This window comes from Contarinia nasturtii, unplaced genomic scaffold (genome assembly GCF_009176525.2).
Source record: "Contarinia nasturtii isolate CC-2019 unplaced genomic scaffold, AAFC_CNas_1.1 Cnas_scaffold_129, whole genome shotgun sequence".
In the NCBI taxonomy this organism is placed as follows: domain Eukaryota; kingdom Metazoa; phylum Arthropoda; class Insecta; order Diptera; family Cecidomyiidae; genus Contarinia; species Contarinia nasturtii.
In genome coordinates, this window is record NW_022197486.1 from 9,876,929 (window position 1) to 9,903,166 (window position 26,238).

The following is a 26,238-nucleotide window of genomic DNA, read 5'->3' on the forward strand; positions in this document are numbered from 1 at the left end:
TATATATTATTTACACTATTGCTTATGGCTTGACTCGTTTCTGTTGTTGTTGTTTTTTCACGATTGCTGTCGAAATAAATCAGCCGCTAAGACAACCAATTTATTAATGGAATGTACAAACTTCGGAAAAATGAAACGTGAGAGGATGTGTTCATCGATGAATGAACAGTGTCCATGATGTGCAAAATTTGTGTTCAACATCTCATTTTTGTTGTGTGCCGATTCTATCTATGGCGTGCGAAATGGTGTTGTCGCTTATGGTGGGTTATGTAGTAATATTATACTTATAACCGTTTCATTTATGAGTTTTATAGCAGATATGCTTGTTAAATATATTCCAACTGTTTGCATATAAGTTGTACATTGAATATCGAGTGGATGATGATAATGATTATGATGGTGACGATGATGACGACATTGGCGACATATTTACGACCGTAACATTATCAATAATTGAATCAATATACTAGTATTTAGTGAAAAATGTACGATAGAGAATTTTGTTACGATGACTAAATATCACAGCGAATTGCCGATACGTGAGAGAATTCTATGCGCTCAAAAACGGAAATCACGACACCTGAATAAATTCCAAATGACAAAATCAAAAAATCATTTGACGTCGTTCAACGTCCTTTTTTATGTTTATAAAAATAATCTTGATGAGGGTGGGTCTCAGGTAATCGAAGAAAAAAAACTGCTGTTATTTGAATTGAAATGCGATTCTTTCGTTCGAAATACTCAATTGCGTCATAAAACTCTCGAATCTTTTACATCGATAATATCGGGTTGAGAGCGATAACATGATTGTGATGAGAACGAAGAATAGAAATGGATTCATAAAAAACATCACACCAATTGATGATTTGGTATGTTCCGATTTCGTATTTCATTGCTGATGCAACGAAGGCCCATCTCGTTTTTTTTTGCATAAAACTACTCTCATCTCATATTTATTGGTTTCATTCGATTCGACATTATTGATTTGTCGATGGCTTTGAATTGTGAGAATAGCCTTTTGATCTTTTTGAGGTGACAAACAACAAAGGCTATATTGTTTGATATTGATGAATATAGTCAAGGTTTTTCGGTCAAGTCAAGTGGAATCAATCATGGTCATTTATTTATTTTATTGCTTCAATACAAACTACAAAGAGAATTTTTTTATTAAAACCTTGATACTGAATTTATTTACACTTTCAAAGGCAGAATATTATTCATTATGTCTGTGATACCAACCGGCGATTTTCCGCTCGCTTTATTCTTAATTATGTAACATCTTCGTATAAGTAAGCTCTTGACAAACAATACGAGTCCCATATTTTGTCGAAAATTCCAAGAAAATAAATATTTTATTGTGTGAAGAAGCAGATTTTTTTGGATGAATAGTCAAATGAATCTTGTTATGTCAAGTACAACCCATCTCAAGCAAATTGAAGAAAAAAACCGTAAATAATGTACAACAATCGTCCGAAAATTTGCGAACAAATTTTAGGTTGTTGATAAAACGTGCACATTTCATCGAATTTTTAGGACACAAACAAAATTGTTTGTCAAATAATAAAAAAGTGTGTAGCAAATTCCATTGCTTCTCAAACTTTCACATTTTTATTGATTTTTATGTGTTTTTTGAGTCAACAGAAACACTTTATTGTAATAAATATATGTATGTACTGCAATGAGATTGAATTATGTAAAGGCAACGAATGGAATATGACTCGAATCACAGTATTGATGAATTTCCGTTGAATTTACCGAATCGCTAAATTCCGGTACACATCATTATAACATCGCTTCAACCCAAAATGCAGATCCGATAAATTTTTCATATCATCGAAGCGCATAGCATCGCATTTTGTTCGATGTAAGCATGCCGGAATTCATAATTTATGTGTTGATACTTTTAACCGGCATAAATCTTTGTTGTCATGAATCTGCATGGAATCACTAATACTTTCGTTCAACTTGTGTTTTGCAACTACCAAACCCCTTTCGTGGCATGCATAAAATCGAGAAAAGTTTCCTTACTCGTTTCTCCTTCATCTTTATCTCTTACATGATCATTTTTTTTTTGTTTCGTTTTTTTCATTCAAGGTTTCGCACACAAAGATTGTAACGCAGATGGTACTTGGTTTCGACATCCCGCTAATAATAAAACATGGTCCAATTACACAACCTGCATAAATTGGGACGACTTTGAGGTAAAAAAAACGCAATTCAATGCAAATAGAATATAATGAATTCAATCCCAAATAAAATATTTCACCACCAACCAATATCCATTTAACATCGAACGCAAACGTGATGATAAAATTTAAATTGTATGAATTTTATTTGAATAAGAATAATATAATTGATTGATTGTGTGTGTTTTTTTCTCAATTTCTTTTTTTTTGCATTGATTCTATTCTACAGTCGCGGCGACAAGTTAATTTCATTTATGAATTCGGATATTCAATATCATTACTAGCCATACTACTATCCTTAGCACTTCTCGGTTATTTTCGGTAAGTATATATATTTTAAATTGCTTTAACTCTTCTGCAAAGTCAATATAGAATATTAGATTTAACGTGCGTGTATAAAAACGAAGAGCACAATGAATGAACTATGCACGTGCCAAAGTATACAGCGATACAGTGGAGTTTTTATTTTTGAACGGAATTTGTGAAAGAGAGAAAAAAGTAAACCATCATCATCAATTCATCTTTGTTTGTACTCTGACTTTCCGTGAATTGGGTGCATAAATGCCCTTGAATTTCTTTTTCGTTCACTACGAATAGCATTTGTAACACTACGGTATGAATCATACAATTTAAATGGAACATATTACGTTGATTGTATTTTCAAACACTGAACACACACAAAAACTGAATGGAGAACAAACGCTTGAGTTTATACCGGATAAAAATGAAATGTCTCATAATTTGAATGATAAATTTGCAATACAAATTGTGGAGTGTACGAGAAATCAATTATATCTGTTAACCAAGCGACATGTATGACTGGATGGTATTTTCGTTTGTTTCCCGTTTCATGATTTGGCTCATAGTCCGATGATACATTCATTCTTTCGTGGGGCCGTATTCGCGGATCTACAGATATTTTATTTCATGCCAATGGCCACATACGTATCTGTACTCGCTGTCAGAAATCAATTTACAGCGCACTTACGGATACATACGAAAGACCTAGGGGGCAGACACGTGGAATAGGATTAGACTTTTAGTGTAAAGATTCGAGAAATTGCAATGAAATAGCAACGAAATAGCAACGCCTGTGAATGGATTCGCGTGGAATAGCGAAACAGTGCATGGAATAGCAAAAATTGTTTCACTTCAAATCCATTTGACATTTCTTTTGACGTTTATTGATGGATTAGTGGAATAGTGCGGAATAGCAGAATTAACATTTTTGACGGAAACAGTGCATGGAATAGGAAAAATAGTTTCGATTTCACATTTGTGTTTTTGGATTAGTGGAATAGCTGGATTAGTAATTTATATAGTGGATTCGGAATTTATTCTTGGTGTCTCCCCCCTAGCGAAAGACATACTATTTATTAATATATATACTATGCGCATCTATACACACACGGAAATAATGTATAGATTATTGGTAGAAATGATTTTTTTTCTTAAATCTATACAAAAGTTTAGATATCTCAACAAAAATTTATTTTTTATTAAAAAAATATTTTCTCAATTTCAATAAATATTGCGATACATATTTAACAACGAGCGCCAAAATACATCATTTAATACAGCCTTTTCTCTTTACACGAAAGAACAACAAGAATTCCATGGCTACACTCGAACGGCGACTATAGAGAATGCAACCACTACTTATGCAAACAACGTTGTCGTTTGTGTCTTACATGCTTCCACTGACTCGCCAAAGTGATGCGTGTGTAGTAGTTGACTTCTGTATAGTTGCCGTTCCAATGTAACAAGACACGTTCTTTGCATAAGTAGTGGTCGCATCCTCTATAGTCGCCGTTCGAGTGTAGCCATGTAATTGTTGTTGTTCTTTCGTGTGAAGAGAAAAGGCTGTATTAAATGATGTATTTTGGCGCTCGTTGATAAATATGTATCGCAATATTTATTGAAATTGAGAAAATATTTTTTTAATAAAAAATAAATTTTTCTTGAGATATCTAAACTTTTGTATAGGTTTAAGAAAAAAAATCATTTCTACCAATAATCTATACATTATTCTCGTGTGTGTACCACCGGCAATATCTATAACATTCTCCAAATCCATCTGTAGATCCGCGGATGGATATCCATACAGTGTTATCCCTACTAATTGGTTCGACCCATATTTTTTTCGCTTCGAATAGTATTAGCACACAATTTCCAATATCATACAGCATCTGTCTTATCTCCATTTTCAACTTTTTTCGAGATCTGATCGAAATCATCGCTTTTTCATTTGTTCCACCATTGAAAATCGACCAAGTTGAATTTTAAAATTAAATGTTTAATACTTAAACGATTTAAGTTAAAGAGTCATGAATTTTGCTCTTTCTCTACCTCACTCAACACTCGTCTATCTCGTTCTCTTTTGTTTAAATTAAAAATACTAAAAAGGAAACAAAAAGTTTATATCTGAGTTGAATTTTTATGATAATGATATTCCACGTTGTTGTATAATTTTATTACTAATTCGTCTTGATGATAAACGAAAGCGAAGCGAACACACACACACCGCCAAATGTGCATTTCAAATGCCAAATATTTCATTAGATATTCACTTTTGCTACGATGTGCGACACAGCAACCACAACCTTTTAAAAACTAGACGCGTAATGTCCAGGTGTTGCGTTTATTAAACATAAAAAACCGTGCCGCGCTCATGGTATGTTGCGATTGAAAAAAAAGAGCGGCCAACATTTTGTGATATAAAAGAGCAACATTATAGAGAATTCAATATGCGTGCAGAGTATATCAGACAACCGACAAAATAATAAAAATTATGACAAACACTCAAGTTTGTTGTCAGATTAAAATGAAAAGAAAAGAAGACGAAATAAAGCACATAATACGTAGCGGAACTTTCTATTAAAAAATTTGGAATTAAAAGTGAAAAGTTTTTTTTGTTCTTGTGGTTTTCACATAAAAAGTCTTTTCTCTGCCTTTGTTTCGTAAGTTTTCTTCTTTGAAGAGATCATATTGTTATATCATAATGAGCTTGCGACAACATCACTTTGTGAATATGAAATAACGAAAAAAAGGATATGAATGCATGCTTAATATGTATGGCACGTTGTTTTCCGTATTCGGATAAGCATTATGTCTAGTTTAATGAATTTCAATTTAATTTGTCAAGTAACAAAGTTGGATAAAATAGATTCAAGAATCTATTTTGAATCAAAATGAAACCGCTGAAGAAAATGTTATTTGAAAATTTTCACCATTCACTTGTATAGAAATTCTATAAAAAGATGTACGTGTTTATTAAGTTGAAGGGGATTGTATAAAGTTTTTTTTTTTTGCCGTAATGGATAAGGGAATGTCGAAAAAATAATAGAAGATCCATGGGAGAGGTCACACAATGTGTCGCCTCCAATACGGTATGTGTAGATTTCAATATTGTCGTGTGCCTACAAAAATGAAAAACAAACAGCACGTGTAAGACTTCATTTCTATGTTATTGCACGTTTTTCGCCGTTCATTGATGGCAGGCCGCATACCTATTATTTGTGATAATGGTGGTGGTGGCGATGATGATTTTGTGTACGCAAACACACAAAAGTTCACTTTTTGGCACCATAATACATCACAATGAATGGGCTTCGTTCAACAAGTGCATTCGACGGCCAAAGACTACGATGAATGAAAGAAAGTTGTGTGCACAAAACTAACCGTAATATGTGCGAATGGCATTTGGTTGTCATGAAAATTGATAACACAAAAGCATCAAATGTTGACGTGACATCGTCACATTGAAAACGTTTTTCAAATATTTCGCAATCGAAAATAGAAAAATATTTTCCTTTTGCTTTCAATCAATTACATAATTGCGTGTATCGTGTTCAAAATCAAGTTCTAGCTTCAAAATCTATAGTGGACACGCGCATTTTTTTTCTACGTCATTTGATCAATCAATCAAGGACGCTTTCACTCGTTTTTGTTCGATAAAACTTTGTTTCACAGTATGTCACAATCAATCTCATCTATCTTTCTACAGCTTTCGATTTTGGTATCTGTGCGTAGGTATACATTGGTTTCGTTGTCGCCATCGTAATATATTTACCAAAAAACCACTCGGTGGACATTTTTCTCATTTAATTCAGTGCTTTGGTTCGGAGAAGATTGTATTTTTTCATATAAAACATAATTTATTTATTGATTTGTCATAATAAATAGGCTCAATAATGGATAAGAAAATGAATCCGAAATCATCGAATTTTATTCAACGGAAATTTACTGATTCATTCATTTCCCGGTTACATCGCTTTATTTGTCAAATACAAACATCATCAACATCATCAAATGATAAATGACTCGATTGATAAGTGTCTCTCGTTTTTTGTTGTTGAAAGAGATTGGAATGTCAGTAGAATATACGGTACACACACATTTACATAAACGAATCGAATGAAATGCGAGCTATTTTTCACGTGTAATTTCACTTCGGGACGCTTTCAATGTTGAAGCGATGCCATGCCTGTCTTAACAATGAGCATGCACGGTGCAACGAGTGTTTATTACTCAATGCACAATATTCAATGTGCAGCGGATTGATTACGTGATTGATTTTAACAGTGTTACCCCAGCTCCACGCTCATCATTTTGTTTTTATTTCACAATGTTTCACCCATGCACTAGATCTAGATAGATATTTATTACTGCTATTGATATATCAATAAAAAACAAGCGCCCATTTAATGCATGTCTTTGCTCGGACGCTGTGCTTGCTGGACAAAACAATGGTGTCATTGCATGAATGTAAAAACAAAATATATCGCAGCATTGAATATAAACATTTTAAATCGTTTCAAATAATTGTTATGTCCAGCACATGCAGCGTCCAATGCTTTTCTTATTGATAATAGATAAATATCTATCTAGAGCTAATGTATGGTTTCACCCTTCAATATGGTCTTCTAAAAATAGCTCTCATCATGATAATAATAATTATCATGATTTTTTTCCTACTGCCACGCTCAGTGGAAATTATGATTGTTGTTTGTTGAATTTCCATATTTTAATTTGTCGACACTGTCCAAATATATCCTCTAAAAAAATAAAAGTTTGCTCATCAAATTTCCGCATAAAATTTCGTATATTCAGAAAAACAACAAAAAACAAACTCGTTAAATTAATGATTTTTATATTTTAAATGTTAAAACAAAAAATTAAAAAAAAAAAACGAGTGAACAATTTTTTTTTATTTAAATTGAATAAAATGTATTTATAGCACATTTTTTGCAACTACATCTGTTGTAAATACATTGTTAAATTGAATTTTATATGGTGCAGTATTGTCTTTAATGCACAACAACTTTGTATATTTTGAAAAAGTACGACAAATGTTGTAACGAATAAAAGAACCAGACGCGCGACACTTGCCGATATCACCGTACAGATTGACTGTTTCTAAATAACATAAACGAGCACTTACAGAGAAGGTTTCCGGTGCTATCGCTTTGCGTGTGTATGTCGTTGGAAAATACTTTTAGATTTATGTGGTTTAAATTCACACATGCAAAATTTACCACACACGCACACACATCATAGTTTACACGCGAACTTTAAGTTATATAGATAGTAAAAAAAAGGAAATTTGATTAAATCGTTCACTTAGAAAGTGAATCCATATTTTAAGTCATGTGAACCGAATCGGAAAAAAAGTCGGCTATCGCACGCAAAATTCATGGCATTTATATGTTTTCCACTTATTTATTTATAATCCATTGCTTACTGAATTTTTCATTCGAACCGAATGAGTGCTTACTCTCTCTATCTTCCACCACATCTCTCTTTTTTTTCTGTGAATAATGCGTGGAGTTAAAAGTAAGCAAATCAAAATGCCTGGCGGCCGTTTCGCTATTACACAAAAAGAGAGAAGAAATTTCCGTGGAACGAGATTACGCATTGGTGATATAATGAAATGAATATTTGAAGTTTGCTCTTGGGTCTAAGATTAGAAATTATTTACGGGCAAGGATTCAGATTTTGACATGCCTTTCGTGCAGAAGCATTTTTGTGTTCGTTTGTGCCGTGCAATGAATATGTAGAGAGGCATAGATTTCTTCTTCTTTTTTTTACCAATCCAAACTCATAGATACGAGTGAGCCGAATTGTTCAAATGATCTACAGGATGTGCATATATGCAGATCGGATAGGCTAGGATAGTGGTGTTGACGGCAACGGTGAGCAGCAAATGTTTGAAAAACATTCCATAGTCGTTCGTTCAAGATTTTATGATTACATTCTACCTGTTGGGTTATGCCTTTATATTTTGATTGGGTCGGGAAAAAAGGTATAAAAAAAAACTTACGCGTAAAATAGCTTGCTGACTGACACAGCTTTATGCTGTAAATGTGTTTTTGACTCTTGACTTGCTCATACTACAAACAAGATAACTTCCATACAATAAAAGCATTAAGCATTTTCCAAAAACTTTCAGTTTCAAAGCTCATACATTTGCCAAATACGGTACGCCACAGTAGACCCAACTAAAATGCCAAACAACATCGATTGTTTCTATTATTCGAAAAAGCGCCACATCATCAATACGCTTCTTTTTTTTATGTACATTTTGGGGTAGTCATTGTTGAAAGTACATTTGTGCGGTTCCTTTGATTTCGGAAAATTGAAAAGCTTGCGTAGCCACCTAACAAATATGTGCACGTACATGAATCTACCACAAAATTTCTTCATGTCCCATACAAAAATGCAAATACCCGAGGTTTCATGGAATACCGCATGATATTGATTGCAGTGTGCTCTGTGCTAAAGTATTACGACCATTTATAGCAAGCAGAAACTAACATGCATCTGATAAATCATACAAAACATTTTGTGTATTACTTCTACAGAAAATTTGAATTTGACATTGATATGGGAATTAAAAAATCGTCTTCGATTCACAAAAATCGTACGTTTTTTTTTTCAAACTTCATCACATATTATCGTTGATTCGATTCCGTAACTTAAATATGCTAAATTCTTAAAAATTCTATCTTTCGTGGAAAAATCTATTGAATAATAATAAAATCGACAATTTTCATGGAAATATGTATAGTTTATAACGAGTATTCGCTGTCAAAGCCATTATCAGTTTCACACTGAAATCCATTTGATCCACTTAAAAATATGGCCAGTTTAAAAGTGTTTTGCTGAAATTTACTGCTTTCTCCGGAAATCAACTGTGATTTTAAATGTGTACAAGTGTACAACACCAATGAAATCCCATCTAATAAATGATGATGACATCGTATATACACACCCAAAAAAAAAAATTGAAAGAAAAATAATACAGAAAGGCTTCCGATAACAAAACCAAAAATGGAAAATGGAATGAACACCATCGTCTTCTTCATCAAATGCATGGAAAAAACACGTAGATTTACCCGAGAAAAAAAATATTCAAGGAATGAAACGAAAATATTTCTATATTACCCTTGGGCGTCATTTCTGCGGTCGACGATGTCATTGTTTGTACAGATACTGTTGGTAGCAATAATGTTGGCATCGTCATCAGTTGATAGACCAAACACAACGCAATGGAATAAAAGATGTTTTGTAACGGATATATGCCGGGAGATAAAGAAATTAACAAGTGTACCGCTGACGAAATGGCTAAATGGAAAAAAGTCTGCTCGATTTTGATACACAAAAATATACTGCACAATTTATTTGGTCGATCAAATCAACACGAAACAACGCATTCAACTAATATTAACGACACTGATACAAGACGACATACACTATCGAAGCAAAATGCGCGCTACAACTATGAGCGAATTTGCTCATTTTTTCCCTTTTTTTTTATTTGTATTTCGTTCTGACGGGAAACAAGGAAATATAACGAAAATCGAAAATATGAATTCAGATGAAGAAAAAAAAACCAGAACTGTCAAGCAATTTTCCATTTCATTTGATGCATACGAACGGTTATGATATAAGCTGGATACTTTTTTTGTCGACAATTTATCAAATTAGTTTCATCTTTAGATCGATTGTTCATAAATGCAGCATATTTTGACTGGTTTGTTTTGTTGGAGGGGGGAGGTGACAATGAAGTTGAATGATATTTATTACTTTCTCTTCACGTTTTTTTCATCCATTGTTATTGTTGTTTTTTTTTTTGCATTTGGAAGATAAACAGTCAACATTTTGGCATGACTGAGGCGCTGAAAAGCATGCTGAAGGGAACATTTTTGAAATAAAAACATTTTTTGTTCAGTTTGTTTCAACTGAATAGATGGACAAATGTTTGACACATGAAGGAAAGTATAGAAAACAAACTGAAACGAAAAAAAATCAAGCGTGCAAATTTGGATCTGTTTATGACAAAAGATATGGATATGTGGATATGGAACGGTGTATACCGTTTTTGGGGCTTTTTTATAGACAATTTGTCCCCGCTCAATGTTATCACATTCGCAATGACATATGACATATCTCATTGTAGTACAACACCGAGAAATGAATATTTAGTCAACTTATACGATGATCGTCATAGCCATTAGATTTTAATCGTTATAATTTGACAGATTTTTGTTTCACGTTTGTTTCATCATTTTCTTTTTGTTTTTCTTGCACAGGAAATATGAACGATTTTCCAGGTTCACGATTTCTGTAACGAATCGAATTTAGACCCTATTTGCAATTGACAGTTTAACCATAAAAAGTGATTCAATCAAATCGCAATAGCATCTGTCATTGTGTAAATATCATATTTTGATGCACGAAAACTTTATTAACTTCTGCATGTTTCACTGGTGACCGAAAAGCTGGGAGCAAATTCAGATATTTGCTTTTTTTTTATTTCTGGATGAAAAGTAAACAAATAATTATTCGAGACGTATTTCTGTATTTTGGCTTCGTAAGTGATATATGATACTACAAATGGGGTGCTTTTTTAAATTCCTTCGGAGTGTGCGGCATATATATATGGTTCCATTGGTGCTTGTTTTAGTTTTGAAATTAAAAACGCCGTCACTTGATTCTCCCGTTCACCATTTGACTATGTAATATCGATGCTGTTTGAAATGGCAACAAGAGCCATTTCAACCATACTCTCGGTTGTGTAATTTGAAACGCATCCATATCGAATCGTATTTGAATTTGTACGCAAACACATATATACACTGAAAGATTGGAATGAACATTAACATTCATTGAAGCATAATCGTTCAATCTCACATGAATTTTGGTCTTTTTGCGTCTCTTTATAGTGTTTTTGCATTGGTATTCCACTCAAAACTTTGCAAAACAATCATTCGAACAAAATGTGAGTGTGTGTGCGCGTGTACGAGAGTACATGTATCGATCATATCGTCGTATAACAGCCCTCTCTGTCATATGTACAGTTGCATATGCTCTGTTGCTGAAAGTGATTCTGGTTTGAATGTCAATATCAAAGTTAACATTTATTCCGATCCTATCTGCTGGCCTACGACTTTTCAATACCAAACGAGAAGAAATTATCATGTTGTCTGTTTAGATGAACAGATTGACAGATAAATAGAAATAGCTCTTCTATTACTGACAATGCGAAAGAAAAAAAAAGAAGATCCAACTTAATTCTAATTTTTTCCTTGATTTCAGGTCATTAAAATGTGCCCGAATCACAATACATATGAACTTGTTTGCTTCATTTGCGGCAAATAATTCCTTATGGTTACTATGGTATCGAATGGTTGTCCCCAATCCGGATGTGATTGAGCAAAATGAGGTAATTCATTTATTATTTTATCATGTTTTCTTATCAGATCGCACTTTATACTTGCTTTGTTGTTATATCGTTGATGAAGCAATTCTCGTAATCATCGACAGTCTTCGTCGCCATCTATTTCTTCTGATTCTTCGGCTTTATTTTTTTTACTTAATGTACATGAATGTGACATAGCATGGCTGCGTCGATCCATCAATGTGTGAAAGGGTCTAGTCGCATTGGGATATAAACAGCTTACTAATTCGAGAGTAGTGACATTCGCCCAAAAGACAAAAAAAAAAACAACTTTACCATTGAAGACTTCAGACTTTTATCCATTGAAAGGCCATCGAAAACAGATTGAGTGGTTTTAGTATAGGTTGAAGGTTTTCTGTATGAACAACATTGTTGGCGGCAATTTTGGATTACTCTTGTGTGTATTTCTTTTGTGAATTTGAAATTCCCTACTTTCGAGTCTTTGAGACTTGGTCATTATCAATTGTTACACATTTTATTAATTATATCAAATGTACGTTGAGAGAATATTTACGTTTATAAATCATAAGTGGCTGCGATTTTAAGTAATTTCATTGGATGCCCCATAAAAAGCTCAATTCCCAGTTGTATGTACAACTAAAATGACACATGTTTCAAGAGAAAATCTCATTAGCCCTCTTGTCTTAATAGCATCAATACAAACAGCCATGTTTTAAAAAAAAATCTCGTACGAAAGTGCTGAAAATCTTGAAAATCTCAAAAGTTTATTGCAATAAAGAATTAAATCCTTGATGTCAACTGTCACGTAATAAATGTTATATAAGTTCATGCCAGTTTTCCATGAAACATGTTAAATGTCATTTCAATTGAATGAATTATAAAAAAAATGGTGATAAATAATGGAAATAGTATTTGCTTTAATGATTAAGTTTAATGGCATATTTTTCCATCACGTTCAACGTGTTCATTTGCTAGAAAATACTTGAAATCATAGTTGAAGGTTCCAGGTATGGAATCAATAAAACTGTGAAGTGTTGATGATGACGATGTCTCATATTCTATTGCATCGTAATTTCAATGGGCAATAAAAGATGCAAGCGGTTGACACACAAAATGCTTTTAAGAAGAAGAAAAAATGGAATTCTGTCTTTTTTCAACCGGTATTATTGAGGGTACTTAAATAACACTCCCCCGATCTTCATATAGATGCTTGAGCTTTTTTGTTCTTTTCTCTTCATTGTGAGCTGACGATAATTCCATTACAAATATCAAAGTGTATTGTAATCTTTAACAATTATCTTATGTGATCTGAATCACTGAATGCGATGAACTTGGCATAAGTTTACTTGAGAATTGAATGAGATGCGTAAATTGCTGGATGACAACCCTCTATTCAATCCAAGGTTCCATTGTTTTTGTGTATATATAAAACACAATATGTGAAAGATAAAACGCAATGGCATTTGCTTTGCAACAATAAACTACTCTAATTGATGAAAATAAAGCAGCAAACATTATTCAACGCGTTACATTGCTGTGTTGATTGTCGATTCAATGGTAAAAATGATGTGCGCCTTTTTGTTAGTTATCACCCTAAACATTGACTCCGTTGACTGTGCTGTTGTTGTCCCAGCAAATGGGAAAATATTTTTAATGACGATTTCTACATAGAATGACAGATGGCAAATTGTTTTCGAGATTTTTTAAGATTTTTATCTATTTGATGTTGTGCTTTCATTTGAACGCGGTATGCATATGAAAAAAAGCATAAAGTATTCAGTGTTAGTAATGCAGTTGAATGTTTACACTTGCGGTTTGTTCGATAAAGATTAATTCCAAATGAGTTTTTCGTTCAACATCATCGATCACTGGAAAAACCATTCAAATTTTATTCGTAATGTTGGTGGTTAAATTAACACATATGCGATTGTATTTGTGTATATGAGTACGTGCGCAATGCAATTGCGATAAGATTGCCATGTATTTTTAGTATGTAATTGTGTTGTTTGTATTTTCAGTCGAGTTGTGTTATTTTGCATTTGGTACTTCATTACTTCATGCTGAGCAACTATGCATGGATGCTGTGTGAGGGATTTTATTTGCACACTGTACTGGTATCAGCATTCATATCGGAGCATCGTTTGGTGAGGTGGTTAATGGCATTTGGATGGATTGCTCCAGTATTCATATTACTATCATATGGTTTGTCTCGCGGTTTGCGTGGCACTGAAAAGCAGAACTTACAGTAAGTAATACCGATGAAGAAATGAAATGGTCGGATCTTAATTGACCATTAAATTATAATGGTAGTATACGGAACTAACACAATTTTTAAGTCAAATTATAACAATCGTCGTAAATAAAGAAAAAACAAACACCGAATAGTTGCGATTATGGGCAACAGTTTTAATCCGTAGTTAATACAAAGTAATCGCTAATAAATCCCAATTTTATCCGGAAATTATGAAAAATGTGTGAAATTCTTAAGAATATCTGTAGTTTGGCGGATATTTTAAAATAATAATAAACAGTTCAGCATTTAATTAAATTTAAATTTTTCAAATTAAATCCACGAATATCTGCATATCTTTCCAGTAATTCAAACATTTCGAACAAATTTCATGTAAACATACACAGCCATTGCATGATATTCGTGCTCATTATATATGTATATTTGGTGAATAAAAGATATTTTAACGCTTTCTCAACATAAACCAACTCGTAACGAGTTTAAAATAAGAACAACGAAAATGCTTGCAGTATTAAAAATGATAAATCAACTGTTTTAAAATGATTTACAACGGGATTTGTACAATTGACGGATGTGGAAAATGGCGAAATGATTAAATAGAGAAACAAGCATATTTCAATTATTGTCACACAAAATTACGATTTAATCTTTCATTTTATGTTCAGAAGTTGCGAAGACGTAAATTGAATCATTTATGGTGAACAATATGAATGAGACACAAAGTGCTTACATCACATAAAGACTACGTCTTCAACATTTTACACATGCGCGTGTTTCATTATTAAAACGAAAATTATGGTGGTTGTAAAAAAGTCGAGCAACAAAAGAAAACCGAAATTGTTTAAAAGAGAATTTTTAAAATTTTAGCAATTAGATCAACCATGTAATTGAAATATGAGAGTGTTATATTTGTTCTAATTAATTTTCCGGTTTTTTGTTTAATTTTTTCTGTCTCTCTCTTCCGTGGATGCTGTTCTCCGCGCTGCTTTCCATCTTTTATGGCTTCTTGTTAATGGAATTTTGTGGAATGGAATAACTAACGTCGTCTACATCGTCGTTGTCATTCAATGGCTTTTGACAACGGCTTAAAAACTCGAACCACAATACACATGTGCACGACGCGCCACGTACTCAAATGCATATACATTCTACAGTTGTTGGATGACCGATACGCCGTACAATAACATACTTGTTGCGCCCGTTTGTATATCAATGATGATGAATTTACTGTTTCTCTGCAACATCGTTCGGGTTTTATTCATGAAATTGCGAGCACCAGCAGGACCACAAGGTGGAGCACCATCACGGAATATATTGCAAGCGTTTCGGTAAAATGCATCGTTGTTGTCATTTTCATCCCATAATCCTCAATCAGCATCTATTTTGATTAAGAGAGCCGCACCATTACTTTTGTTTTAACCTCTATCGCTTGGTCTCTCTCTATCCCTCTATCACTCAAAAGACCTTTTGAACATTAACAATATCAATTCGATGCTTTTTAATTCGGCTGCAATATCTGAAAGATGCAAATTCACTGATTTGGTTTTCGATTGCTTTCAACCAATATTCTGCCGTATTTGATTGTTCATTGTTTCTTTTTTCCATTTTTTTTTTCTCTCTTCCGTTTTATTCAGTGCAACGCTGTTGTTAGTGCCGCTATTGGGTCTACAGTACGTATTAACACCGTTTAAACCAGAATCAGGCCATTCATATGAGATCGTATATGAAATTGTATCAGCATTTACAACATCATTGCAGGTATTTGCATGAAAGAGACGTGAACGAGAGGTTTAATTGAAAATTGAATTGAAACGTTCGAAGTGTATTGAGAGGGAGATAGAGAATACGATTCATTTGCAATTCAAACAAAATTCCAAACTAAATATGAGCACATGAACCAGGTCAAATGATACGTGGACAGAAATGCCCTTAATTGTACTATCGCCAAACCATTGGCCATTATTATTTGTAACTCTCCAACAATGTCATCGCATCGACGATGTGAAGAAAATATTCATCGATAACACCATTGTATGGATTGTTGTTCATTTGCACAAATTCCCGTGTGCATCCAAAATCCGGTATGCTTCGTTCATTCTAATTTGGTGGGCACAAACAAATTTATGATAATTCATTTGATTAAACGCCGCCATAAACAACCGTTCAATGAAGTGGGCTTGAGAATTATTTGAAAAATGGCATGCCAAAAATGGGAAAATTAACAATTCCAAGCCATTGGATTTGGCATTTGGCGAGCGAAAATCAAAACTTATTGAATTTTTGAAAATCCATTAACCGTTTTGGATATGAGCTGATTATCGAACTAAATATGATGAAACCCATTGAAATCGTACCCCGATTCGATTTAATCAAATTGAAAACGCTTGAATTAAATTGAAATTCCATTTAGATTGCACTTGATTAAATTTTCAATCCAAAGCTGATCGAATAGAAAATGTATTTTGAAATGCAAATAACAACAGAACAACAGATGTGTTGCCATCTATTTTAATCAGTTCGAATGATCATAATTTTATTGTAGACAATCAGCACTTTGATAATTAATAGTAATCTTGGAGTTCTTTGTTTTTGCCGCACTTTCGTTATTCATTTAATTTATAAATGTATGGCATATTTACCGGCCAAATAATAGCCATTCCATTATAATTTTAATTAAGCCGTTGGCAGCTCACATGCATATAGCTATCGTGTGTGCACATTATAATGATTGTTGAATGACCTAACTATTGTTCTTGTCTACATCATATGATTTATAATCAACGTGATATTGTTGCAAGTTGCAAATTTATTTTTTTTACAAATAAACTGCAATTTTTTTTTCTCTCTCTTTGCATAAATAAAGCATAGACTATAAATGCCATAGGTATACCAATATAATCCGGTTAACTGTTCCCAAATGGCATATCAACCAGGGGCAAGACACAAAACGATTCAATTTTTATTTCAAAATTTAAAAAATAGTCATAACTTCTGGGTAGTTTCAAAAAAAGCTTAAAACTTAAAGGGTTATTATATATCTAGTTTAAAGTTTAAACTTCGGTTTTAACAAAAGTGAGTACTCAAAAAAGATAACTTTTGTGACTTTTAAATTCACGAAAAATGGAGTTTTACACTAATCCATCAGTGCCAAGCATCATATCCGATTAGGTAGCGATTTTATTTGTTAAAATTCAAGCTATCAACACTGGCGTTTTTTTCATCAGCATTGTAACACTGAGAATTTAGATACACTTTGCAAAATCTTTTTATCTGTTTTCTTCGTTTTTTTAATTAAAAAGAATCGAAATTTTTCATTAAACCAATTTTCGTATATTTCGTCCAAAGTTTTGCGAAACCAATCATAGTTTACTGCAAATTTTCTTATAAAAAGTTCCATGTGTACTACCCCTAGCATATCAAAATCATAAACTGAAATGGTTGCATTGTGGCGTGTGTATTTTTGTTCTTTCATTTTTTGTTATGCTCATATTAACAAATACAGTTATGATTCTTTGAAGTTGTGATATATCGCTATCAGATTTGTTTTTATTATTGCACGTTGCCACTCATTTTAAATATGATTTGTTTTGCTATTTCTTTTTTATACATTTGTTGCTGGGTCGATAGTATATATAAACCAATACTAACCATTTTTCATTACCGTAGAACAATAAATTGTATAAAGAAAAAACCATTCGCGCTACGCTTAGATTTTTTATTGAGAAAATTCGTGCAAAAACTATATCGTCCCATCGTAAAGTTGGCTGAATTGCAACAGTGAGTTAGATGTTAGAACGTTTGAATATTATTCGATTTTCCGTATCGAAGCCGAACAAATACAACGACACAGTTGCACATTTTATGTAGTAGCATTGATTTGAAAATGCCAAAAACATTTTTATCGTATATGTTCGAGAGAGGAGAGAGAAAAAAATGAACTGGTAAGCTTATCCGAAGCTTAACCGTATCGATGCTATTTTTAAAATAGAAAAACGAATAAAATAATTTTGAAGCACGCACAAAAATTGGCATTACATCCCGTTATCGGATTTCAATTCCATTTCGATGTGTGTTTTCTAATTCAAAATATAGTGGAAAAGTGGCAGATTTTTGTCGTTGAAATTCATTTCACCTCGGTGGCGGACAAACGATGTTAGCGTCAACAGTGGAAAAAGAATGTGGAAACTGTTGGAATTTCGTGCATTATTGAAATGACTTGTATTTAAACTTCCATTTCCATTTCAATTTCCATTTGTGCAAACGGTGTGAGTTTGGAGTGTTAGTTTTATAATATTATTAGTTATAATTGTTTGAGTTGCAACAGTTTGAAAGTGGGGGTACGGTACGTAGAGTTGGCAAGCAACAGTTCAACAAAATTATCGCTAAATTTAGCAGCCACTTCCTTATGCTCTCTCTATATCGCCATGAGCACATTTATAACAACACTCAACCGCCAAGTTTGTTGAGGGTATTTTACTCTTTTGCTTCGTCGCGTCTCTCTCTCTCTCGCTCTCTGTCGTTTTTGCGCTTTGAAATAAATTCGTAAATTGTATGTGGAATGTTAACACCACCTCTAGCTCCACTTCGATGTATGCGGTGTGCGCTAAGAGACCGGATAAATTTCCTCTTATTATTTCTTCGTTTGAGTTTTTTTCTCTCGTTCGTTCGTGTGTTTTCCGTTTTGTATTTTCTTTTATGTGTTGATTCTTTCACTTTTTCACTTTGTAATTTAATAAAGCTACATTAATCAAATTAGTTACGATGCTTCATTTTGTCTGGAACGTTTTAAGTTGGACATTATGTCTGTGTGTATCAATTACACAATGCGCGTGTGAGTGGTTTTTTTTTTCGAAAAGAAAGCTGAACGCAAGAGCAAATTATATGGCTATCGTAAGCGTTCAATGCTAATGAAAATCAGCTAAATCTTTCTATTTCTTCAATTTAATTGAACCAAACAAAGGAGAAGTGTACATCGGCTGGATGGATGAGAAGGGGGATGGATCGGCATCAGTGAGAATTTCAACATTACTTTTTTTATTGTACCATTAATGCGTTTTGAACAAAAGCTTTTTCTGGTATGCCGTTATCGGTTTTCATTCAGAGCCGCATTTTTCTATCGACATTGAAAATATGCCTTTGTTCGGTCACAAGTTTTTGATTTCATATTGTTCATAATAAACAACATATCATATTTCAACTCACGCTCGAAAAACGCAACCATTCGGTTTTGCCATCTAACATGAATTTAATACGATAAAACTTTATGTGCCGAATATATATTTTTTGGACTGTATAATTCACATTCCACACAATTTATCCATGGATAATTGCTGCTGCTGCTGCTATTGCCGTTACCTGTACTCAAAATTCATCCGGCACAATTCTTTTATTGTGTGCACAATCAGTGGAACAATGACACACTTCAACTTTTATAGCCTTGTGTTGGCATTTTAAACATCGACACTTCGTATTTATGATAGAAAACTATGCTAAGATTTATGTTATGGCTTGCATTGCACTTACGGCGAATCAAAAATATTTATAATCCATAAGCAGAAGCAGAATTCTCAAATTTACAGCGACTGAATCCTAGCATGTACGTTATAATAGCTGCGAATGACTGTTTCTCAAACTTCCAAACAAATTTCCGGCAACGAAATGCTATTGTTTGCATTGAATTGTATGGCGTCCAAGATTTTTGCGGCGATTTTCGATTTCTGTTTAATAATATTTGAATATTCGTTGTTGAAACAAATAAGCATTAATTTTTCAACATGTTTAATGAGATAGTCCAACCATTTATTGGAAATGATTGCAAAATATTCAAAGCATTCAACTAATTGACCCGTGATAATTTAAAAGTGCACTACATTTAGATCAAATTCCAATGGCACTTATTATTTCACCGCAAATAATATTCTTTTAATTAATCTGTCTGTTTGATTTTTGTATTCAAAGAATCCACTTGGTAAATGTTGTCCATCGAAACGAGAATGAAATTAGTTGGACATCTTAGCAAATGATGGAATGTAATGTAATGTTATCAATTAGTTTAATTATTTCGTGATGTTTCACACCTACAACGATCAACTACTTCATAATGAAATTAATATCACGTAACATTTATGAGCGAAAAGCCATTAAATGTGTGCCATAGTGTTGAAATGTTAAATTAAATTTAACTTTCAATTCGATTTGCGTTTCTAATTTGACATTCTTCTTCTTTCGTCATTGTTTTTGTTTCGCATAGGGTCTGTGTGTGGCGACTTTGTTCTGTTTCTTCAACGGCGAAGTGATTGCACAGGTAAAACGAAAGTATCGAACGTTATTCTTCAGCAGTCGAGCGCGTTCGAATTCATATACAGCGACACAGGTTTCAGTAAGTATCGATTTCCCTTAAATGACTCAAGTGCAGAAAAGCGTACGAAAGACATATTCTTACATACATTATGATGTTTTGCTCGTTTCTCATCATCGTGATACAGCGTACACTCGTTCATTAAATGTTGTCTACGAAACCGCACCATTTTCTTGGAATGGATCCATTCCTTTGTTTTCTTTTTTCGTCATATTATCTTATTTTTTTGTTTCAACATTGTTGTTGCTAGATATTTTATCATCAATTGCACTTGAAATATGTGTTGTATATCTACTTCGTGAACGAGCAATCAATCATTTTGTATGTCATCCAAATTGTACATTTGCTTTTTCAACGTCGTTTGTTGTGTTTTTACGATGAAATGTAATCGTTTTTTAGTAAAAACATCGCATTTTGTTGCCATACAATTGCAAATTTCAATTTAGACACACCAATTGCAGTTTGTTCGTAATGGACCGCCGGTACCGGGAGAGGAGAAAGTTTGACTACGCGATAAATCATACCGAGGTCATCGAGATCGTAACGATGATGATGATCAAATCAAAGTGACCATACACACAACGCCCAACTACGATTACGATCCAAAAACCAATAGCCAAACAAATGATAAAGGAAATTATTCGAATTGGTCAAATGATGCTGGTGAAACGTTGGAAATGCTCGAAATCACACAATCCAAAATCAATAATAATAATGGACGAGAAACGAATGGGCATCGTGTTAATAATTGCAGTGGACCATTCAAAAATACCACATCAACTGAACCAATCGACACTTACGATAATCTGTAAATTATAAGCTATAACACAAACTGATGAATGCAAGATTACCACTTACTTGCATCGCCAACAGTCTGAATTATGAACTTATTATAAGGTTAAAATCTTCGTTAAACACACATAATATACACATATTGTCTCGCGCTGATTTTGGCTCACACAAAATTTCAATAGATTTGGACACATTCAATTCAAATCGATATCACATTGACAATTGAAAATTGAATAAAGACAGAAATAAATTGAATATGCTTTAAACAGCACAAATCCATCTTCAAATATCGTTAAGTGTATATTTACATACATACATACATACATACATACATATATATATATATTTTAATAGAAATTATAAAACCAAAACTGTTTCATTTTCGTCAAAGCAGTTCATATGATTTAAGTATTTTACTAATATAATCGAATCAATGTGGGCTTAATAAATATGGCATAGAATAAAAAAAAGTTGAGAAAATTTTGAAAAAATGAAATTCTAGTCGAAGAGACGTGCAAAACGAATTGTTTTTATATTTAAGCGTGTACAAAACTGTGTAAGTGTCTTAGTTTCATTATGTTTTTAAAAGAAAAATTTGGAAATGTGCAAACAAAACAAAACAAAAAATTAACAACTCCTATGCTTAATGTGTAAGAATTTGAGAAGCCAAAGTTTTGTTTAGACATATATATATTCAAGAACACATTCTCTCAAACACTCAACTGAATTGAATTCGAAATATAACCAAAACACAAGCAAATCAGGTTTTCTATCTTTGAAAATGTATTCGAGAATTTTAATGTACTGATAGAAATACTAATGGGTGAAAACGATGTTAGCGTATTTACTAAACACAAACATCAACAAAACTTTAGTTTTATTCTCAATTTATTTTTTACATTCTTACTTTGCATTTTACTCTTTAGCATTAATTCTTATATATTCTGTAACTTAAATGCACAAAAGAACAACAACAACAACAGCAACAACCACACCGAGCTTATTTATAGGGGAAAATAAATGGAACAAAAAGAGATACGCAGACATTATACATACACACTTACATTTCCAATCGTATTTTCAAAAGGGTAATATCTCATCGAGCATTGTGTTGATTTAGAGATAATGTGGCCAAACTCAATCAATGATTTTTGGTATGCACAACAAACACATTGCAAATTGCGATGTGATCGGCATGCAATCAGACCTATACGGTTCAGTGGCCGATTTCGGGCATCCAATTTATACAAATTCAAATCCAAATATCCAAACATTGTTGTAGACACACACACAAGTGTGTACAGTCATTGCAAATCAGGGTCACAAATCACCTGTTTTTTTCATTACATTAACCAAACATTCTAAAAGTTTTCTGGTTTTTTTTAATGTTTTGATATTTGGCAGTATTTGGCATTTTTTGAAGCTTTCGGCTTTGTGACGAGGGTATCGTACATAATTTTCTGTCTTTTTTGATTGAGTATTAAAATTGAACTTTGTGTAATTTTTCGAAAAAAAAAAAAACTGAAAACTCATTTACGTGCGATTATTGATTTGTATAAGGAAAAATACGAATTTATTATGAAATGTTCGCATAAATGTAATTGCCATTGAAGATGTATATAGAAAATATGCTGAAAACGATGGGAATATGCTTCTAAACAATAAAATCACATGTGAAATAGATTATCATCCAGATTACCACAACTCAAACAGTTTTATGCAGTTACGCCAATAAAACATTCATTTTCTTTTAACAGTCTGCAATCGTCAAGTTATGGGAGAAACCCATGTTCTGTAACACATTTGATTGTATCTCATGTATTTTGTGCTTCAAAAAGTTCTTTTTATTCATCTGTTTCATTTTAAAATTGAAAAGACTAAACAAGGTACTCGAATTGGCGGTATGGAAGAAAAATAAATAAGAGAAGAAGAAAAATTATCGCATTATGAATTTTTCGATAGAAGCCAATAAAGAAGATGCGCATTCGAAATGTTTCATGAAATTGCAACGTTTAAAATATAGTATTTTCTATAATACATAATATAACATTTTGAAATCGCATATCTCATTTTGGTGCGTTGAATTTTTCAACATGGAAGATTGTATTTGATTTTTTCTAACGGTTCGATTGTGATTATATATTTAGCTTTTGACGGTTAAAAATGCCAAACATTTTTGCTTGCCGTCAGTTTTTCGGAGATTAATTTTTTGAAGGTTTTATGTCACGAATAGATGATTTTACATTGTATGTGTATGCAAAGTCGCGCATCATTCATGAAGATTTTCATGGCCTAATAATTCATCAAGCCCTGATTTTTCGCAGCTTCAATAAGCACGAAATTTAATTAAATCCATTCAAGAAAAGAATTTATTGTCAAAATTGATTTCATTCAGTACCATCCGCTGCCTCCGTGCAGTGTTTGTATTTATTTGTAATTTGTTGTCACTCAAAACACAAGAAGAAACAGTGCGACGGAAATTAATAGATTATGAAGCTCAAAATTGAATAGAATCGCAAAGTTTGAAGAAGAAAAACCTTGCAGCTTTTAGTATATAATAACTGCAGAATATGTTATTTTATTAAATGTACAGAAATGTTGACGATATGATCCCATATATTAGTGTTTCCTTTGGTTGAGCGTGTCCTATCGCAATATCATCATTTGCGGTCTATTCTCTCATCAAATATAGCCAAAAACAACGATTTCGCAAAACATTCAATTCAATCAATTTTAAAGGGCTATTTATGTCATACACCCTACGTAATTCGAATTTTAGCAACAGAAAAAGAAGATATCAGAACAGAGAACCAATAAATGAATAACACATAAGAACATACAAATATAAATGTTATTTTTGTAAAATAAAATTGAGAAAAGGTGGAAAGAGAACGAAAATCATATACACATATACTAAAAACTAAGTTTTATTTTGTAATTGTGCATGTGCACACGGCGAGATAAGAGATGCCCGCATTCGCAACCACGTATTTCTATGGAACACAAACACAAAATGGATCGGAACGGACCTTAGTCTTAACATAAATTATCATCAAAGTGAATAATAAATGTCATCGAAAGCGAAGACTTCGACGACGATGATAAATTTACTGAACAAAGCGACGACAGATTCGTTTTCAATCAAGTATACCGAACAAACTTAATGAGTGTTATTTCCGTATGTCCGTGTTATTTATCTGAAATGTTAAATTTTTTTTTATTTTATCCCGAATTAAACATATGAACGCATGGAAAATATAATGACAAAAAAAAAATATTTGTGTAATTGTGAAATGAAAAAAAAAAAAACTTTGAATGAAAAATGTAACATAAATGTTTGCAAATATATAGAAACAAAACAAAAACTAATTATGTAAAATGAAATAAAGGCTCACATAAAATCACCATCAATACAAAACAAATCATTCTGTATTCATTGTGCAATTTTATCCGTATCAAGTGAAACGGAATGTCTTGAAATAAAAATCGGTTATTCCAAAGCTAGTCATTGATTGATTATTTGGTTTATTTTTTTATAATGACATCGAATTCTTCATCACCACACATTGACCAACGCATGAATTAAGAGAACGATATGGAGAAAATTGAGCCACATTCATCGACAAATTATTCAAACAATGTTTTCCAGCCAACTTTGTCCGAACACAGAACATGTGGAAAAGCGTGCCGACATGACGTGTAACATGTTATATGTTGTAAGTATAAGCAGAAGTCACATGTTGCCCAAGTTTGAAATTCCTTCCTATCCAAAAAATGAAAAACGGTAGCCTATGGTATGTGTGTACCTGTACTTGTACATGTGCGGTATATGTATTAGTATACATTGGATGTGTTTAAATTAATAAATGAAACAATCGAAATATCAAGGTAAGTTGCACAGCTTGTGCAAAAGAGTGGAACCTTAAATAATAAGAATATATGATTGTGTCTTGTTTTCTATTCGATAAAATTTCGTTGAGTGTGAACAATTCCGATATGGACGCAAACGAGATATGATATAGCATAAATGAAAAATATTATTAAATGGAGAAATAAAATCGAAAATATTGATGGTTGCGACAGACGATGCTGTTGTAAAAGAGAGTATATTGATTTTATCGCTTCGATTTTCCAATGAAAATATGTGAATTTAAGTGCGTTCGAAAAACATGAAGAGCATCAGCCGATAAGTAAGGAATTTTTTTTGAATTGATAAACAATTCGTTTGACATTCACCATTTGGATACGGCAAAGTGATACACCGAACAGAGACTGTTTGTCTATTGTTCGATTTCGATTTTGATATGTGCGCGTCGCGCATTGAAAAAGAGTTCTCAAGTTGAATAAACGATCAATTGCTGTTGACAATTTACATTTCAGTGACACTTGAATCAAATATAGATACGAAAATTCTCTGGCTCAAAAGCAATAAAATCGAGAGAATTCGTGCAACAGAAATATCGATACACTTGACGATATTTGGTTGTGCATGTACGGCCGCATCCAAATTCTTCACAATCATAGTGAAACCATTGCTTCTTCTTCTTTTTTTTCATTTTGGATCAACAAGTTTTAATGTTGTGAGCGCGTCATGTGTGCTACATATTTTATTTCCATCCATAAATGTACTCGCATGTATTTCATTTTGGCGAGTCCATATGTTTGTTGCTGCCAATGCTGTAGCCATCGGTTTGTGCAGAGGTTATTGCTTGAAATGGCGCTCACATTGCACAGTAGCACATCTAGATATAGATACTTTCACACATTCAATTCAAGTCAGTTCAATTTGCTGTTAACAATATAAATATACATTGAGATAGAGGAAATGAAATGGAAAATCAAATATATGTTCCGGTACATATGCCTACCTACGTTCGGAAATGTGTTTGCTAAAATGTATTGTATGGCATTCTATTAAATATGAGAAAAGGGAATGAGCCTGAGTTGA

At 32.8% G+C, this 26,238-nt stretch overlaps 1 protein-coding gene across 2 annotated transcripts in view; it reads left to right on the forward strand.

Annotated features, from left to right (window-relative positions):
• LOC116350468 (calcitonin gene-related peptide type 1 receptor) overlaps positions 1 to 24,647 on the forward strand; it is a 59,279-nt gene extending 34,632 nt beyond the window's left edge. Inside the window, exons 4-11 of one of the 2 annotated variants that reach the window (XM_031782268.1) lie at positions 2,095 to 2,201; positions 2,416 to 2,507; positions 11,787 to 11,913; positions 13,908 to 14,134; positions 15,295 to 15,468; positions 15,775 to 15,898; positions 20,391 to 20,519; positions 20,945 to 24,647. In XM_031782268.1, the coding sequence (XP_031638128.1) occupies positions 2,095 to 2,201; positions 2,416 to 2,507; positions 11,787 to 11,913; positions 13,908 to 14,134; positions 15,295 to 15,468; positions 15,775 to 15,898; positions 20,391 to 20,519; positions 20,945 to 21,004 (1,040 nt within the window). In that variant the 3' untranslated portion in view covers positions 21,005 to 24,647. The remainder of the gene's footprint in view (positions 1 to 2,094; positions 2,202 to 2,415; positions 2,508 to 11,786; positions 11,914 to 13,907; positions 14,135 to 15,294; positions 15,469 to 15,774; positions 15,899 to 20,390; positions 20,520 to 20,944) is intronic. The other variant, XM_031782274.1, reaches the window with a different exon arrangement.
• Positions 24,648 to 26,238: the final 1,591 nt, after the last annotated feature.